Below are 20,073 nucleotides of genomic sequence, written 5' to 3' on the forward strand. Positions count from 1 at the left end.
GGAATATGGCATAAGTAGATAAACTACAGTTTCTCTGCATCAGCAACTGATATGAAAAACAGAAAGGAAAATTTAAGTCTTTCGTGGCTAGTAGATTCTCAGTACTCAATGTTGGCAAGTAGGAAACATACAGAGGAAGAAATTCCTAAGAAGACCATCACACAACTACAATAGTCTCACGATCTGGCCGAAAGAAAGAAACCTTGACCATGTCCTCTGAACTCACGTGAGTCTGAGCATGTTTCGATCATTTCCACACAAAGCAATACTCGTCTATACTAATAAAGGGGCTGGAGTCTATGAAACTGGTCTTCATAGCTGAGCAAAGGCATTCCTGTGAGCAATTAGATTTCTCAAACTACCTTCTGGAAAAAAATAATGTTTAGGAGGAAAGGGCTTCATAATACCCTCATAAAAATACACGTAAAAAGATCACCAGAAACTGATTCATTCTTCAAGTTCTGATTGTACCTAAGTTGATGGGTGAATGATGACCTCTCACCCCTGCCTTCATACCTCCACTCAAGTTACCTGCATTAAATCACATACTGCCTTGTGCTTATGGTATTGCCTGATATTTCAATACAGTAGTTATATATTTTCTAGTTCTCTGGATTGTGTTTTATTTTCTACTTGGTTATAAGCAAACTGATTACCAGGAAATGTTTTCTATTTTAGAGCTCTCCGCATCTGGTATGGTATATTTGTACCTGGCTCTTAGTATTTGGTAGGTAACTTGGAATCCTTCCGAAGGTTTAGGGCAGAATTGTGCACATGGTAAATACTGGTGAATAATTCTTGAATGCATGTCAATTTCTCATTCTTGTCAAGCAGAAAGAGTGATGAGAGAGGATACTTTGACATTTTTGCGGGAAAATGCACATAATTTTGGTTGCCTCTGTCTTGGCTGAGTAAGCCAGGAAGAAGCTGCTGATCTTGCAGGGCTGAAGTGAAGCGCACTCCCTACTATTACAAGAAAGATGTAGGCATGTGAAAAGGCACTGCAAATCCTTCACCCCTTTGGAAGGTCAGTCTTCACACATGTAAAACATGGGCATAGCAACAACTTGGGCACAGACTAAAGTAAATGATGTGCATCCAAACTAGATTAACGTGAAAGGATTATATTAACACAATGTGTTATTGATATTGTCATTATTATTACGTTATCACAACCATTGTCATTCAACTTCTCCACAGGAGTTAGATTAAAGCTCACAGTTTAGTGGAGGCCAGGTCATGCTGGGATGGAATGTTCTGTGTTTGCTGCCCAAACATGTAAAGCAGTGTTTTCACTCACCTTGTGGAGGTGAAGCTGGGGTTGAGACTTCATTTTCTAGAAATGGAAAGAGTAATGAAAGTGTTAGACTCACTCATCATAGAAAAAAGCCACTTTTCCCAGTTCTAGGCTATGCCCAATTCCAGGGATCCATCTTATCTCTGCATCCTGGGAAGAGGGACAGAATAGGAAATGCATTGACCTGTGGCATCAAGAGGACTAGGTACACCATCTTAGGGTATATGGTGTGAGGTAAGGATCTAAATGGTATTATATAGACTTTTCCAGACAGAACAGAGGTAAAAGAGGGGTCCAGGTATCCTTGCCACTTAGTTATTTCCTCAAGTGCCATGTGGGCATTTAAAGGCACTGAGTGTATTTCCTTTCTTGAAAAGTGGACACAATGATACCTATATCATGTGCATAATGTCGCTATGAGGTAGCATCGAGACATAGTGAGTAGTAAGCATGTCCCTTAAGCCTAAGAGCTTCATTCCCTCATCCAAGGTGAGATTGGTGATCAGTAAATGATACAGCACTTTCCCCAGGAGACAAAGGCATAACAGCATTTCCAACCTCATACTGCTCTCATGAGAGATTCTTTCTGAATGGTGACGAGAGCAAAGTCCTCTGGCTTTGCTGTGTTTCCTCTTATTTCAAGATAAACCACTGTTCACTGGGACATAAGATCAACTCCTCTTACAATGGTTTCTGGAAATGTGTATGTCAAAGTTCTGGTTATGATACCCAATCTACCATTAAAGACTATACTACGTCCAAGTAGTGAAAGGCCTATTCCATGACTAAAGAGCATAGAACTTCCTCTGCTGATCCCTGGGATGCTCAGAATGGGGAGTTAGTGGCATGGGTTGTCTAACTCCAGGGCAAGAAGAGGCAGTTCATGAAGGTGGTATCTTTCAAAATTATTTCCCAGTTGATTACTAAACAAATAACAAAGAAAGGGTTCTGTATTAGAGGTACATTGTGGGATCTCAGAAGCTTGTATCTTTGCCAGAATTTAGAATTTCCACCTCTTTCTACAAGTGGCACCTTCCAAGCAGAGGAGAAAACATCTGCCCACCATACCCAGGGCCACTATTACGTGCATGCCCACTGCCCTGTTTTAGTTGAGGCAGCCTGGCAGTGTCCAGGCAAGGAGGGAACAGCAGTGCAGCTGAAGTCAAGAAAGGGGCTACATAGTCCTACATCTAATTTTTTGTGCTGGGTTTGAAGTCCAATTAATTGTTTTCACGAAGCCATTGTTTTTATTCAGATGGCCATAAATAAGTACATTATTATTTATGAATGAGGGAGAAATACATATAGAATCAAGAGGGAAAAAAACCATACTGACTGGCAGAAATAATGAAGCTAACATGAAAGCACAAGGCCCTTTAGAGAGCTCTCATAGATACCCTTTGGGTCCAGGCCTCCCTGGTGGCACAGGGGTTAAGTCTCAGCACTGTGAAGCTGCAGTTTGATCCCCGACCAGGGAACTGACACACATGATACAGCAGACCTCTCTTGTCTTGCCCACTGCTCCCCTCAACAGTGTATTTCATGGATCTGCCTGTTCTGCTCCCCACTCTGTCTCTGGTGAATCCTCTTACCCCCTGCACCTCTGGTCTACACTCCAGTTCTTATTGCATAAATAAATATTTTTTAAAAAGACTCTTAAACCTAATGAATCTTTTCTTAGCTCTCCCTTTATTCTGTTATTGCTTTTAATATTTCCCCAGTTTTCTTGGTCTATTTATGTTCCCCTTCCCCAGCTAAATAAGGACAGATGTTTTAATTCTCATCATTTCCCTGGTGCTTCACTTGACTGCTGAAGGCACATTAAGTGCAGAGTGAATTTATAAAATAAAAAATAAAATAAAATAAAAAACTGAGAAGGAGCTCTTTGATGACTGTGTATGAACTATTAGCTGATTATGCTTTCTCAGCATCTATGGAAACCAAGGCCCATTTGGAAGGAAAACTAAGATGGTTTAAAATCCTGTTTGGAAGTTAGATCAAGGGTGAACACTGATCAAATAAATGGAAGAGAATCATCTTGGACACTGCACCTGCAAATGTGTCCAGAATCTGAGTCTGTAGCCCAGCATTCTATGGAATAATCCCCAGATCAAGCCAAATGAGAATTTAAAGGGCTTAGTTCAGCTTCCAACCAATCCTCTGGACATCAGTCACTAACAGGCAAATGTAACAGATAATCATAATTACAGAAACATTATGGCCTAGAAATGCTGCTGCCTTTTCAGGGTAATTACAGGAACTGTAAGCAGGTAGCTCCAGAACTTTTCCTTCTTAAACTCATGGAACCCGCCACCTTCCATCAGGGAAGGAGTAAATACATAGTAAAAACTCATTGGTGGCCCTCCCTGGTGGCGCAGCGGGTTAGAACACAGCATTGAAAAGCTAAAGCCACTTCCTCATGAGTTCAATGCCTGCCTGCCCTGGAGGTGACCACATGGCGCGACAGACCTCTCCTGACCCGCCCGCTGCTCCCCTCAGCAGTGTACTTCGTGGATCTGCCTGTTCTGTTTCCCACTCTGTCTCTGGTGAAGCCAGATGCACAATAAATAAATCTAAAATAAATAAATAAATAAATAAATCTAAAAAAAAACAAAACAAAACAAAAAACCAACTCATTGGCACCAAGCACGCAGGGCCTGGTATGTATTCATTCTTGCAATCCTTCCAACTGCAGTCACCCCCATTTTGCAGGTGGGGACTGAGGCCTGCCAGATCTCATATTTCCTGAGTGGAAGAAGGTCTGCTCCAGGGCACTATGAAGCCAGCTCTGTGGTACCAGTCCACTCCTCACAAGGATGGAGCAGAAGCCCCCAGGCCCGTCCCAGAGAGATCACTACTTTCCCCCATTGAGTCCACTGGTCTTGCTGCCAGGACCCCACATATGGTGTCACGTGCCTGGATTTGCCCATCTGTGCATTGGAAACAACAGCAATTTCAAGGGTTGTTAACCGACATGACTGAGCTCCTGGAGGGGCAGGGAACACTGAAAACATGGTGCATGTTTTCTCTGTTTTTTAATTCTGTTTTGACACGTCTGTGAATGACTTGTCTTCCCACACATGTACCTGCTGGGGATTTGCCTCAGTGTCAGGTCTGTGGACTATGTTCTATTAGAATCTGTCTGGAACTGGGATGCAGAAACATCTAGGCCCCAGGTCCCAGCTCTCCTGCTGCAAATATAAATAATGATGGATTTGGATGAAAGTTGCACGCATTATAGAGCTGGTGCCAAGAAGACACATGAACCAGTTAATCCCAGCGGAACACTGCACCACATGCACAACTAAAGGCAACAGTTCTCAGGGCACGTGAAACACAGAATCGCATTTGTCCTAAACCTAGAGATGGGGAGCCCAGAGTGGTGAAGGTCAAACAGTATGTGACTGAGACTGAAAATTCACCATTGCAGGTAAGACTCGGGCTCTAAGGTCTCTCTGTGCCTTAAAGGAAGGGGTTGTGCATCTCTTAGTAGTAAAGCTTCCCTTAGTTTCAGACAGTTCAGTGGCTTGCCCTCCCCTCTAATAACCATTTACATGTTTCGAAAATTCATGAACCGCCTCTGTAATAATAATTAATTCACAGCAATTTCAACAATATCCCACTCCACAGAGACACTAGGAAGAAGCGCCCTTGCAACAGGAATTCGCTGAGCTCCTATGATGAATTTAAAGTGGAGGGGGCCGGAAAGGAGACTCGGATGGATGCCTGTGTTTTAGCAGCTCACAGCTAAACAAGCCGTCCTTTTCTATCAATTTACTCACCGAAACCAGGTGCTTTTGTTCTCTCAACACACGGGAGACTCAGGGCCTCCACAGCCCAGCTGGGGCTTCTGAAATTGCTGTGCTCAAAGGAATCAAGTGTGGATTCTGACTCTGGAGTCTGCAGGGGCCGGGGGCGGGACGCCAAGATTCTGCATTTCACACAGTCTCCTGGTTGATGCTGTCCTTTTAATCCCAGAATCAGCTTTGCGTAAAGAGGCTCAGACCATGCCCCAAATGTCACTGAGTCCTCTCCCATTTCAAATGTGGTTGTGGATGTTGAAAGTTGTCCAGTAGATGGGGACTTTTCTTCTCTCTTTGATCACAAGCTTCCTGAGGACAAGGCCTGTCTCCTCCTCCTTTTCAAAGTCTGCACAGCAGGTGCTCCATAAATTTAGTTGACTGGCAGGCTCTTCCTACCCACACAAGCCCCTTCTCCTTGCTGCCAAGAAATCAAGCACCGTCCCCTGGCAATTGAAGGGCAGTTTTCTTACAGGGCTGCCTTACCCGCAGGGAACACTATGTCTCCCACTGGTGACCCTCCGCTAGCCAAATGCCTCAGCACCCGCCAGTCCTACCATTGCGGCTTCTTTTTACTGTCAACACACATCTTCTTCCGCTCCTTAACAAGGGCAAGGGAGCAGGGAGGATGTGACTGTGGGTCCCTGTGGTTTAACACACTTCTTTCTAAGGAATCCCCTTTTCAAAATAGTGTCTGGGTTTCTCAGCAACTGTGTCGATTATGACAACTCTACTGTCAGTTAGTTCAAGCTGTAACCATCAGGAGACCCAGGGCCTTACAACACATGGGTATTTCTTGAGATCAGGCCCATGGGTTACACTGTTTCTCCAAAGCAAGAGGCAAATTCTATGGGCTTTTCTGTTAAGTTCAGTAGAGTTGACATGGTTTTGTCTCCCTTTTCCAATCTTTACCATTGTCTCTATTAAAAAACATGGCCACAATATGGACTAGAGAAGCAGAGACTATAATTTGCTGCTTTTCAACTTTAAAAAAAATGGGGGGGGGGCCCTCCCTGGTGGTGCAACAGGTTAAAGCACAGCACTATGAAGCTTTCTGCAGCCACTGCAGTACAAGCTCTATCTCCGGCCAGGGAGCTGACCCACATGGCAGAGCAGACCTCTCCTGACCCACCTGCTGCTCCCCTCAGCAGTATATTTCAGTACATCTGTGTGTTCTGCTCCCCACTCTGTCTCTGGTGAATCTTCTCACCCCCACACCTTGGGCCTGTACCCCAGTTATTGTATGCATAAATAAATAAATCTTTAAATAACTAAATGGAAGAAACTAGGATGATCTGAAACGAATAAGCCCAAGGAAATATTTTAAAGGACCAGATAAGCTGAACTGGATTCTAAAGCAGTCACTAAACCTAGCTCCTTCCTCCTCAGCAAGAGTGGCTCTTTGATCTTTTCTAATTCACAAATACACACTTTCCCTTTGTAACACTGAAATGCTTCCAAAGGGCTGATCTATTTATGGTGGATTTTTCCTATGACAACCTACTGTAAAAGCACAGATATGCCTCCAGTGACACACACGTAGACAGTGCCAGGACACTCTAGCCATGGCACAGCTGTGGAATATAGACAGCCCATCTGTGGCCTCTGTGCTGTGTTGAAAGGCTAGGAACCCAGTGACTCCACAGGGGGTTGGCTCTCTCCAAAGCTGTCCACCTCTGCCTTCAATCATCAAGAGTTACACGATCAGTAAATTAAAGGAGGAAGAAGTCTTAAGTGTTAAGAGGCCTTTACCTGGGCCCTCTCTGGTGGTACAGTGGGTTGGAGCTCAGCATTGCGAAGCTAAGTTGAGTGGAAGGGCCCTAAAAATTTTTAACATTATGATTTCACTCATATGTTATTAAATAGAGAAAACAAACAAACAGATAAGCTAAATGAAGCAAAAATAAACTTTCAGACTATACAATCAGTGGTTACCAGAGGGAAGGGGGAAAAGGGTAGCTGAATCAGGTAAAAGGGGTCAATTGTATGATGAAGGATGGAATTTGCCCAAAATTAGAGACAAATGGGCAATATTGTCTAGTATCTCCTCTTTTACTCAGACTTCATTTAAGAAAACAGCTGCTGACCAGCAACTTTAAAGGGTCTCCAAAGGAAAAATGGGTGGTCCTTGCACTAGGAGCTCAAGAGCTTTAATTGCTGAAGATGGCATCTCACTCCTATCCCCAGATTCAAGTGAACCCTGAACCAGAGACTTAGGGTGGGACAGGCCTTAGAGTCACACTTAAGGATGCTCTCAGTCCAAGGAGCTAGTCCCACACTTATAGGACTCCGAGAATGAGGGCCTCCTTAAATGTGGTGCCCAGGCACTCCAAGGGCTCCTACAGCGTGTAAACTTACTACCTCAGAAGGATGACAGGGTCTGGGACCCTGGTGGCACAAGGGTTAAAGTCCAGCACTATGAAGCTAGCTGCAGCCATCTCAGCATGAGTTCGATCCCCAGCCAGAGAGCCAACCCACATGGCATGACAGACCTCCCCATCCTGCACTGATTGACAGGCTTAGTAAAAGGAGACAGCAATCTTCTCATCAGGGGTGAAACAGAAAAGCTACGAGAAATTAGAAATCAGTATGTGCCCAGTTAACACCAAAACAAACAATTTGGGTTCTCAGGTTACCACACTGTACAATCAGTAATAGCTACAATCTAAGACAAAATTAAATTATATCTACTATACTTTGTTTTTAAAAGCAAGAAGCAATATATTGCACTTTAAGGAATGTTTCTGTCCTCATTTGGTTCAATTAATAAGGTTCAAGAATAAAATTACTCCTAGCTATCCAGAAAATCTACTTATTCATACTAATTCAGTCAATTGTTTACTGTGACCAAATATGGCCACCCTATTTTCTAAGATTCTGAAGATGAAGTCTAACTGTGCATCAATTGTGTAAATTTTCAGTGCTCCTCATTATTTAGTTTGACAGAATTTCTCTGAATTCACAGGATTTCCCCCCTTCTAGTCAAATTGTACTTAATGTCTTTCTAATGACACACACTTTCGATTCAAAATGCCATTCCACACAGAAAGAGGATTAAAATGTAGTTATTATTTCAGAGCAACAAATAGCTTCTGGTGGTTAATATGAGTCTGGATGAAAATAAGAATTTTGCTAAAATACGATGATTTGTCTCATTGATGATGACTTGAATTATTACTCTTACCAAAGACAGAAACATATGGAGCTGGAGTGGGCTTGATGGAAACAGTGGTGTGGGAAAAAACTTTACTCAAATTAAGGGGTTTAAAATTTTTGTACTTCTATATTACTCAGATATCAAAAAAGAGAAACACATGCCTTTTGCAGCAACATGGATGGAGCTGGAAGGGATCATGCTTAGTGAAAAAAAGAAAGAAAAGGAAAAATACCGGATGGTTTCACTCATAGCAGGAGTATAAAGGACCAAGGGAGAAAATAATAATAATAAACAACTATATACCAGATACATTTTATGGGGGTGGAGTGGGGAATGGGGTTGGGGGGGAAGTGCACTGAACTATGATGATGGCACACTGGTGATCTGGTGATGGGAAGCCCATGGGTATTACAACTGAGATGGGAAAAGGTGCAAAATGATGTGAAAATAAACTATTATAATAATAAAAAAAATTGTGGAAAAAAATTTTTGTACTTCTAAAAGAAAAGTTATTGTACAATAAGTTGAATTAACAATTTGCCTCCTTTACCCTTTATATTGCACCTTTTTTGAGGATCTGGACAGTTCCTCACCACTAATGTCACTCTTATGGCTATTGGGTTATCAGATAAATCTCTTAAAGGCCTTGCTCCCAAGCCAATCCTGGGCCTCACATTGGGTGACTTTTTAAAAATAGAGGAAGGGCAGGCCTGATGCCAGGTGGGGTCATAAAAATAAAATTCCACTGCAGTAAACACAGCGGCATTCAATCAATCACCCTCTTTACCCATATGTGGCCATGGAGCGTTCCTGTCATGGTTATCTTAGAAATATTCAGACTCAGCAAAACCCTCACCTGCTCCAAGCACCACTGGAAGTGGGGGAAGGCTTTCGGTCTCACCAACCCGAGCCTGTAACCCCTGGAGGTGGACATAGTTACATGTGCAACTGTGCAGAATGACCAGTGCGGAAGAGCCACGCCCCCTCAGTGGCACACTGCAGAAACAACTGGTTAACATGGTCTGGCTAGCAATAGGCAGCCCTCAGCTGGATGTGACAAATCTCAGCAGAACACAGACCTCTCATTTGATCTGAGCTTCCATCACAAGATGTTTCACCACAAGTTAAAAAAAAAAAAAAGAAAGAAATTCTCAAAGTGAGAACATTTCTGGTTATGACTGATAATAACAGCAGCTGTTCTGAAATGTTTTATGAATATAATACAGGGTAAGGAAGAGAACACAGTGATTGTTATATCTTGACAGAAATGTCCTCAGAGCTTATAGCAAATGAGAGGCATTTAACACCTTATGCCAAACAATTTCTGAGTTCGCTTCTTTTTGCTTGAGTTTTTATTATGTGCTAGGTCCTGTTCTGAGCTTTTTAGTATATGTCATGTAATTCTTATAATGACCGCACAATGAGTTAGGTATTATCATTATTATTATTTTGGGGTTTGGCTCTTGCATCCAAAAGGTATTATTATTATTCATATTTTACCAATGAAAGAACTGAGACATATGGAAGGTAACTAACTCAATACAAAGTGCAGCTAGATTTGAGCTACCTAGAATGTTCTATGAATAATATAATCAGTGTCACTATGCTTAAAACTGAGTATTACCTAATATGCATAAGGAAAAGCTGAAATACATACAATATGCAGAACAATTCTAAAGACAAATAGCAAAAAAATGAGTTATTAAAATGTAGAATTTTACAGTAGGTGAACAGAGCACATTGTTCCAGGAAATGTAAAAGTTTATAGAAAGCAAAAACTAGTATCTGATTCAAGCAAAGCACTCCCAAGGCAATGGAGAAAGAGATTCAATGTTTTAGAGAAAAAACTGATTATGGAGAAAAGGGAACATTTTTAGGTTCTGGTAAATAAAATACAAGCCAAGAGATGAATACAACAAAATCGAAAGATCTGACATATTAAACAGTATTAGGGTCTACACCAATGTGCCAGATTGGCCCACAGAAAGATTACTAAAGAAGCAGGAAAGGACAGAAGTCTATCAAAGCGGATTTCAGACTTGAAAGGCATAATGAAGTTCAGATTTTAGTTAGCTTTTTTGTGAACTCATTTTAGAGACAAAAACACGAGCATGTGACTAAACCATCCTGGGCTTTCACTTTGCCAAAAAAGCCCCTTCATGTCCTGCTCTGCTGAACCTGAACCTTTACCCTGGAAATGCATAAATCATGCATTGTCCATGATGGAAGAATGGAAAGGAAGCCCAAGAATGGGCACATCCTATAATCCGGTTTGTCTGTACAAAACAAATACGCTCTGTCATTTAACACTAGGCATCCACAGAACAGACAGTATTGTCACTATGATAATGGGGGGCTGAATTTATAAGGAGCTATGTGACAAATGCCCCTTGCACACTTGTAGGAAACTGAGTGATTAAGTCTTTCCTTCTTTTTCAGTTTCATATTCCTTAATTACTGGGGCTTCCAATTCTAGGAAATTCCTTTTGAGTCAACAACAGATATTTCACGATGATGCGAACTCAGAACTCTCATTCAGTAGCTACTTTTCTGGATATTTCCTGGGTGTTCACAGCATGGACTGCTCTAGGCCAGCCAAGGTTTCCAGAAAAGTCATCTGTTCCCACCAAAAACTAAGGTGGAATAAAAACAGAGAAAGGAGTTATGGCCTTATCCCTACATATGCAAAACTAATTTTTTTTCTGTCTATTTTGATCGCTAGATATTTAATCCTGTTCTGATACACTCAAGTATGTCTAGAAAGGAGATCTAGAATTATCACAGAACTCTTGGCAGAAGAGAGTATTTTGTGGCTCTTATTGTAGATTTCACAGACTAATTAAGGAGTAGAGCTAAAATTGTCACTAGTAGTAATAATAAAAATTCCTCTGTGTCCATAAAGAAACATTAACTAAGACAATCATAAGAAATTAACCAAAAAGTACCCAAAATGACGTCTAGGGATGTAAAATCAATAAATAGCATTTCTCCCCTGACATACTGCCACGCTCTGAAATTTTAAGAATGCATGTTTGTTTGTAGAAGTATTGCAAAAACATTGCTTCATATTGGCTTAAGTTTTTTTTTTTTCCTTTTTGGCTTAAATTTTTAAAAAGACCATTTATTGATTACTTTTTTATGCCCACGCATTTCTTAAAAAGAACTTGAGTCCAGCTTAATTTATTCTACCATTCATGTCGGACTCAGAGATACTGTGAAATGGCTATAAATAAGAAAACTGAATTGCGTGTCCATTGGGAGCCTAAAATAAAATGTTTCAAGGCCACTTCTCAGGCCAAAATAAAGTGAGTCACTGACAGGACAAAGGGATGTGTTTAACTTTCCCCCTTCTCTTGGATGGCTCAAACTAGCCAGAGACCTTAACCTCTACCTAGTGCATTTAGGTTCCTTTACTCTGACTTGGCTGCTGTTTGAAAGGGCGGAGGGAGACTTCTTCAGATTTACTGCATAATACAAGCTGGATACAACATGTTTTTCCAAAGTTTTTTTAAAGTGATATATTTAGGGTGCTTGAGAGGAAAGAATTGGCCAGTCCTTTATTTATCTCCCTAACAGGTGCAGTTTGGATGGTCATAAAGCAGGATACTGAAAAAGAATGATTTTTGCCAAGTATTAAGTCTCTCTACTGTGTGTTTGCCCAAGAGTATGCCTTCTTATGACAGCACAAATCTACACCAGGCATCTCCAGCTCAGAGTAGCAGGGTTTTTTTTGTTTGTTTTTGTTTTTCCCAGAAGAAAAATACACATTGCTGTGTTCATTCAGCTTCTTCAGTCCTCATCCAAAACCTTCCATGAATCATTTGAAGACACAAGGAAAAAGTAGTTGCCTTTGATAAATAACTCCTTGCTCTCTTCCTGCTTTTCTCCCCCAACTTAAGGGAAAGGTAATACTCTATACAGAAGGGGACTTCCAAAGACAAATTTACTGTGGTATTTCAAACAGGCAATGCAATCAAAGGCAGGTAGAAATTGAAGGTCAAGAAGTAAATATGAGAAGGAGGTTTTCCATCACCAGGACTACTTTCCTGATGATGAGTAAGTCCTGAACGATGCTGAGAAATAGGCGAGAGGTGACGAGCGTTGCCTATGTTAAGATAGGTTTAGGGCTTAGCAGAACTTTAAAATAGGATGAAGTTTACTTCAGTAGATCTTCCTGTTCTGCTCCCCACTCTCTCTGGTGAATCCTCTCACACCCCATACCTCTGTCCTGTACCCCATTTCTCGTACACATAAACAAATAAGTCTTTTTTTAAAAGAAAGGGAAAACCCCTGTGGATTGAAAATATTCTCTGTGACACATTCCCAACTATTCCTATTGCAAAAGGCCAAAATCAAGTAGACAAGTAAATACTGTGTGTCAAGAGAACAGAGGCATCTGTAGTATCCACACCATGGCTTTGCTTCCTGGATGCAAGAATGGCCTACCAGAATGATTTCTTACTATTACGGGTATAAATGTACCTAGGTGTTGCCATAAGTTTTGAGTGAGATCTTATAGGAGATCTTACAGGAAACTACAACAACTCTCACTGTTTTTTTTTTTTTTTTGAATGACACAGAAGCACCGAGGAGTTTTTTCTTGTCTTTCTCCTACAGATTAAGCACATAAAATATAAGAGTGAAATTCATGTTAAGTTATGAACTCAGAATTATAGAATTTTTGTAGTTTGTAGACTCTGACAACTAGCAATAAACTAAGTTTATTAAAGAAATAAGCTTTGTAAAATTAATCCACACATGCTGCAGAGATTAAAACTAGGAAGAGATAATTTTTATGGATTTAAGTGACAGTCATAATATTTGAAAACTATTAAAGATTCTACCACAGAACAAAGACTTTTGTATTTTTCTAATTTCATATTGCTAAAATAAGTTTTCAACAGCAAAAGAGAAATTTCCAGTGAAAGATAATTCCTTTACATTCCTAGGGGCAGTTGACTGTGCGGTTTTTAGAACAGAGACCCTCTTGTATATATTTCTGAAATTTCAACAAGTATTGCTCATAACAAGTGCTCATTGAACCATAAATGAATGTATCGACAGACATTCAGGGAGACTCCCACACATTGAAGCTTCCTGACATAGCTTCTCTACTATTTGATTACAAGAAGCGTTCTGGCCTCAAGTTCTGCATGCACCTAACGCATAGGTTATGACTTTTATCCAGAATTATTAAGGGCTACAGATAATGTAGTTCTCCAAGAATAAATGTATGACCAATGGAGGTGGAGAAGAGGGATATGGGAAGTGGTTACGCCTTAGAAGTACTTCTTAGAAATAATGTTTTCTTTCTCCAAAAGGGATTACCAAAACATACAGCATATTTTTAAGATCATAAAGAGTTAGAGGCTAATGTCTTCCATTAGACAGCCTACATGAGGTCCAAAGTTACACCTGTCATTCCACGTCCAGCTCAGACAATTCAGCTCTTCTAAGGCCTGATGTGAAGTTCCTGGAATTAGGTCACTGTAGACTGGGAGGCAGTTGAGAGAGACATCTTTTGCAACTTCAGGTGCTGAAACCCAGCCCTCTTTTGAAGGGTTGCCAGATCCCACAGCATCCGCGGAGGGTCAAACCAGCCCGTGTAGCCTATCAAGATTCAGAGCAGGGCCCTCCTTGGTGGTGCAATGGGTTAAAACGCAGCACTATGAAGCTATCACAGCCTCTATAGCTCGCGTTCGATCCCCTCCATGGGGCTGACCCACATGGCGTGGCAGACTTCTCCTGACCCACCCACTGTTCCCCTCAGCAGTGTACTTCATTGGTCTGCCTGTTCTGCCCCCTACTGTGTCTCTGGTGAACCCTCTCACCCTCCACACCCCTGGCCTATACCCCAGTTCTGTAGACATAAATAAATAAGTCTTAAAGAAAAAAAGATTCAGAGCAAGTGGCCGTGTCTTTCCTGGGTTTCTATGCACTGGGAAAGAGACATAAGAAGACCTGTAGGGCCTGAAGGAACCCATCCTTTGGAAATGTTTCTGCAGATAGTTGGAAATGACTCTGAAGCATTGGTCTAGTGACATGTTATATTCTGAAGTTATCTTCCAGAGGGATGCTTATATGAAACAAAACCAGCATCAGGAAAAATGAAATCAGTTAGGAGAAGGACCAGACTAGTTCCTGAACTGCCACCCTCTTTCTTCTGGTGCAAGGAACATTAAAATACAGTGATTTTATCAGGAAAGCTTTATGAGGTGCATTTCCTCAAAAAGGAAACCAAAAAAATCCCCTGTACTTCCTCAAGGGATTTTAAATATATTAGTAACCCATTTATTATCCTCACGCCTCACCATCCAGATTTAAACTAACCAAAGAATCTATAAGTATAAAATTACTGTCTTGGGTGGGGAATTCCTACACAGTATATCAACAGTGTTTTGATAGCAAAAAAAAAATCACAGGACTTTGTATCCATTTAGAAAAAAAAAAGATTCAGATTTTAGATTCAGAAACAATCTAAAATTCTTTCTGGGCTGGGAAATTTCATTGTGTCTCAAAGCAGAATGGATTTGATTGAGTTGTCAGACAAAAGAGTAAAACTATCTCACAATTAGAATAATTTAGTTTGATAATCTTTACAATTGTACAACATCTAAAGCAAAAGTTTTATCTTCTCTAAGTAAATATTGTATTTTTTCCAGCTTTATCTTATTCAATGGGGCTTTAGAATAACACATGCAAATTCCTCCACTAAATGAGGTATTACTAAAATATCCTGGTCTTAGTTAAGAAACCTAGAATGTATTTCATCCAAACAAGCCTTGAAGAGGCAGTCAAGTGACAGATCAAATAAAAAGGACACTTAATACACATTTAAATCATTTGCATTACAAATAAGACACTTTAGCAGAGGCTGGACTCACAGCCTGATCATCAGGATTAAGTTCCCATATTAATGCATGCATTTGGTGTGGTTATTTTGGGTGGAAGACTTCATCCATCAATGCCCTCCACCACCAAGTAAAGCCAACCTGTAAACTGATCACCACAGCCTGTCAACACTGGTTACTTAATTACATAAAGAAAATTTGTTTCAAAGACTTTCGCTAATTTGGTTAATATTTCAAGTTTGTGTACAACACCTAGCATCTTTCTAGGTTCTTCAAAACAATGGTTAAGGTCATTTTAATAATTAAAACTTGAGAAACTAAATACTATTTTTATGCTTCCTGCTAATCTCTCTCTCTCTCTCTTTTTTTTTTTTTTGCTTTTATTTGCAGAAGTCAAACAGAAAGATTCAGAATGTACTAATGAAGACTAATAAAAATGAAATAATGTTTTTAAAGATGTTTCATTAAATACTAACTCATTGTACTTGTTCTGTCAATTGTGTTTTGGTTAGTCATTTTAGTAATTTCTAATACCAATTTATTTCTTATTGATTAGTAGCTTAAAAACATTGAATTTTTTTTTTTACAGAGGCAGGTTTATGGGAGGACACATTTCTTCTGAGGATGAATATTTTTATATTTTAATTAATTTAAAAACACTACATATTATGAAATTATTTACAATAAACCTCATTAAAGAAAACAATCTACTAGTGATATTCAAAGACATTTATTTTACCCAGATGTTTTTCTTTTCCAAGTAGAATTTAATAGTGTAATAAATAATGAAACCCCCAAAACACTGATAAAAGAAAAAAAAAGACAGATTCTATATATCTATATATATTCTAAATGTTGCCTGGTGAAAAAAAAATATACATCAAACCTGGAAATATTGTCACAAATTCTGTTTGTTTTTGAAAACTTGATCAAATTTACTATTTCAGAAAGCATCCCAAGACTCTCCACAAGTTGCAAATACATAGTGAAAATTTGTGATTGAACCTAAGAAAATATGCTTGAAAATACAGTCTGCTCACTATTCGCAAGGACCATCGTAAAGGACACTTTAAAAAACTCCTGAAAAGGACAATGTCAAATAGCAAATTATCATGTGATCATTTTAGTCAATATTCCTTCCTTAACCATCACTAGCAGAAACCTTTTAATTTAGTTATCTTCTTTCTGTATTTTCATTCAGGTCTTTATACTTCCAAGGGTCTTTTCCTTAAGACACTGGGGATCTGTATGAACAGGAATACCAAAACCAGTAAAAAGCGCAACAAAAGATTTAGGGATGAGTCTTAACTTACCCTCTTTCTTAGTGGGTTCTGGCATGGCCACAACAGAATTCTCCAAGCAGCTTGCTTCCCTCTAGGACTAGCTGACAGAAACTACAGGAGCAGTCAAGGGATGGTGCAGGTCGGTGTGACAAGCAAGTGGGGAGAAGCAGGCAGCTTTTATACAGACTCCGACATCAATCACGTTGGCCCCGCCCTTCTTCAGCACAAGGATGCTGGAACTTGACAGTGAGGAGGACCTTTCTCACATCTGTTGTCTGCACTCTGCTCTCTCGCCTACTGGAAGGAATCTCCCGCCCATCTCATGTGGCCGATGAGAACACCTCTAACTTTCTAAATTCAGCGCAGCCTCGTGCTCCTTCTTACTGGTCTCTTTCTGACAGTGGCATGTGTCCACCCAGGAGTACAAAAATTTGCCAGACGAAAAAAAACTTCAATTACAAGTCGTAGAATGCTAACTCAACACGTACCTGCCTTTTCATTCTGATGATAAACAAAAAGCTTTGTGTGCTGGTAATGATTTCATATTCCATTGACTGTTTATTTCTACCAGTTCTTCATTGTTGGATTTTCTTTTTTTTTTTATTTTTTCATGCAAGAACTGGGGTGTAAGCCAGAGGTGCAGGGGGTAAGAGGATTCACCGAGACAGAGTGGGGTGCAGAAAAGGTAAAGCCACTAAAATACACTGCTGAGGGGAGCAGCAGGCGAGATAGGAGAGGTCTGCTGTGCCATGTGGGTCAGCAACTTGGCTGGGGATGGAATTCATAGGACAGTGGCTGGTGACAGGTTGATGGTACTGAGACTTTTAATCCTGTGCTGCAGGGACCTCCTTCACTGTTGGATTTTTAACTTTTTTTCTAATTTTTCACTAATATGCTAATACTCATCTGTCAAGCCAAGCTTTTAAGCTGAATTATCTTATCTCATTTTCTCCTTCAAAACAGCAAACTTTTCTATGAAATAATACTGAGGCTTTACTGTTTTTTTTTTAAAGATTTATTTATGTATGTATGTAGAACTGGGGCACAGGCCAGAGGTACAGGGGCAGTGAGAGGATTCACTTGAGACAGAATGGGAAGCAGAACAGGCCGACTGACGAAGTACACTGCTGAGGGGAGCAGTGGGTGGGTCAGGAGAGGTCTGCCACGCCATGTGGGTCACCTCTGGGGCAGGGATCGAACTCATGCTGACGTGGCTTTAGCTTCCTAGTGCTGTGCTTTAACCTGGTGCACCACCAGGGAGGGCACGAGGCTTTACTTTTTTAAAAAAAAATGTCTTTTTTAAAAAATTACATGCCAGGCCCCTCCCTGGTGGCACAACAGGTTAGGACGCAGCACTGGAAGCCGGCCACGGCCGCTTCAGTGGGAGTTCAATCACCGGTCCTGGATGTGACCCACATGGTGTGGCAAACCCCCTCCTGTCTCGCCCACTGCTCCCCTCAGCAGTGTACTTCGTAGATCTGCCTGTTCTGCTCCCCACTCTGTCTCTGGTGAAGCCTCTCACCAGCCTTGCACCTCTGGCCTGCACTTCAGTCCTGTGGTGTATAAATAAATAAATCTTTAAAAGAAGCGACATGCCATGTAAACAATAAAGTGATGATTCATGCTACATGGATAAATTTTGAACGCATTATGTTAAATTAAGCGAGTCAGACACACAAGACCACATATATTGTGTGATTCCATCCCTAGGAATTGCCATGGGAAGGCAAATCCATTGAGTCTACAGGTAAGTTAGTTACCAAAAGTTACCAGGATTTGAAGGTAAGATGGATTTGGGATTGACTGATCATGGAGAGTCTTTGGGGGATGATGAAAATGTTCTGGAATTAGATAATTGTAATACTTTTACAAACTTGTGAATATATTCAAAACCACCTTGGTGCACTTAAAAATAGATGAGACCTGGACAAAGCAAGTCATTTTTTTGTTTCACTGCGGTGGCAAGACGTACAACTTTACTTCAGATATTTGTGTAATGTATTATACTTGATCATTCTCTCCAATAAGTCTCATGGAACTGGTGGAAAAATAGGACTACCAAATGGTCAAACTAAAAAAATAGAAAACACCTTACTTGCTTTGCCCACAGGCAAGATACTTCAGAGACCAGGAATAAAATTAGTTCATATGAAAAGACAATAGCTCATGTGCTTTTATTGTTATATGTTTTTAATATCAAGAGACTCAGATTGATTTGTACTGAACCAGCCATAACCACTTTGCCTAGTTTAATTTCCCTTGTGGCTTGATAGTGCAGCTGGTCAGACTTAGCTCTACCAAACTGTGCCAAGCCAACTTTTCATATAAGGACGGAAACTGAACTTAGACCCAATAGCATCATGCCTCAGGTATGTGGGGGGAAGGGGGACGGGAGGAGAGCTCAAGAAGGCCAGTGACCATCTACAAAGAAAGTCTTTCTTCCACCATATGGTGTTACTAAGCATATTATTTGTATTAAAACAAATGTTTTTTGCTCTTAAATCCTAAATACACAAACGTCAGCCAGAAAACAGCAAACTCTCTAATACAAATTAATGTGTCTTGTGAGGAAAAAAAGTCACTTTGTGACACAAATAAAAGACGTAGACTCTGACCTCACATCCTTGGGTTTTATTTCTGGAGCCATCCAGGATTGTCTAAGAAAGATGACGGCTGCATAAAATGTTTGAAAAAGTTTTCTTAAAAAGCACTAAGTTACAAAAAGATAAGGCATTACTGGAGGAATTGGGAAAGTGGACAAATTCCAAGGAGAATTGTTGTAGAGTTTATTAAATAAAGTAACATTTTAAACTGGAATAATAAATGATATGATATTTTTTAGGACTATACTGTTTTAGGAATATATATATATCCCTTATTTTAGATCTTATACATTCATCTAATAGGCAGCAGACACCTGTCTCCAACCTTATCCTTAGGAAGCGGGGAAAATAGTTCAACAGGGCTCTTTAATATTCTTTTGTTTGTTTTGCTTTTCCTTTTGTAATATTTGTCATAGTAGTTGATTAAAATATAGCATAAAACCACCAAATAGCAACTGTTAAATCAGGTTGGAAGCATTTCTTGCTTACATAAAGACCAAAAGTACTTTGTCATTATAGTACTCCACAGTATCATCAGGAATGCAAATGACTTCCTGTGGTCCTCTGGGCTGGTAACTTCAAGATCTAAAATGGCTACTACTACTCTGACCATCACATCCACAATCCACAATCAAAACAAAAAGGAAAAAAGGGCTCAACCTTGTCACTACTGAGACTTCTTTGAAGTCTCACCCCAAACTTCTAATACATCCCACTGGCCAGAACTTGATTACATGCCCATTATCTGGCTACAAAAGCAGCTGAGAAATGAGATCTTTCTCAGGGGCAAAGGACTTCTGGCAATAAAGAGAATGAAGAGAATGAATATTATCTAGGCAAATGTAAATCTATGCCAAAGCTGTCAAAATTAAAACAATATTGTTCCTTGAATCAACCAATGTTTACAGAGAAGTCTAAATAATAGCAAGCCTTCTCCTTTCCCCAACTGTGTCCTTGCTCCAAGCTGTGAATTAGGTTCTTAATTTTCTCTGTGCTAATATGAATATATACAAACTAGTATATTAATATGGCGAGAGTTCATGAATTTTTTATTTATACTATTCTTCAATTTACATTTTCCT

The 20,073-nt window shown here is 40.1% G+C and overlaps 1 protein-coding gene across 1 annotated transcript in view; it reads right to left on the bottom strand.

The window, feature by feature from the left end:
* The window catches only part of MYBPC1 (myosin binding protein C, slow type), a 73,731-nt gene extending 57,221 nt beyond the window's left edge, over nucleotides 1-16,510 (bottom strand). The window contains exons 1-2 of the mRNA XM_012720628.1: nucleotides 16,419-16,510; nucleotides 1,301-1,336 (exon numbers count right to left, since the gene is read on the bottom strand). Of these exons, the coding sequence (XP_012576082.1) occupies nucleotides 1,301-1,336; nucleotides 16,419-16,443 (61 nt within the window). The 5' untranslated portion in view covers nucleotides 16,444-16,510. The remainder of the gene's footprint in view (nucleotides 1-1,300; nucleotides 1,337-16,418) is intronic.
* Nucleotides 16,511-20,073: the final 3,563 nt, after the last annotated feature.

This window comes from Condylura cristata, unplaced genomic scaffold (assembly GCF_000260355.1).
Source record: "Condylura cristata isolate star-nosed mole 26May11 unplaced genomic scaffold, ConCri1.0 scaffold00004, whole genome shotgun sequence".
NCBI classification, from domain to species: Eukaryota; Metazoa; Chordata; class Mammalia; order Eulipotyphla; family Talpidae; genus Condylura; species Condylura cristata.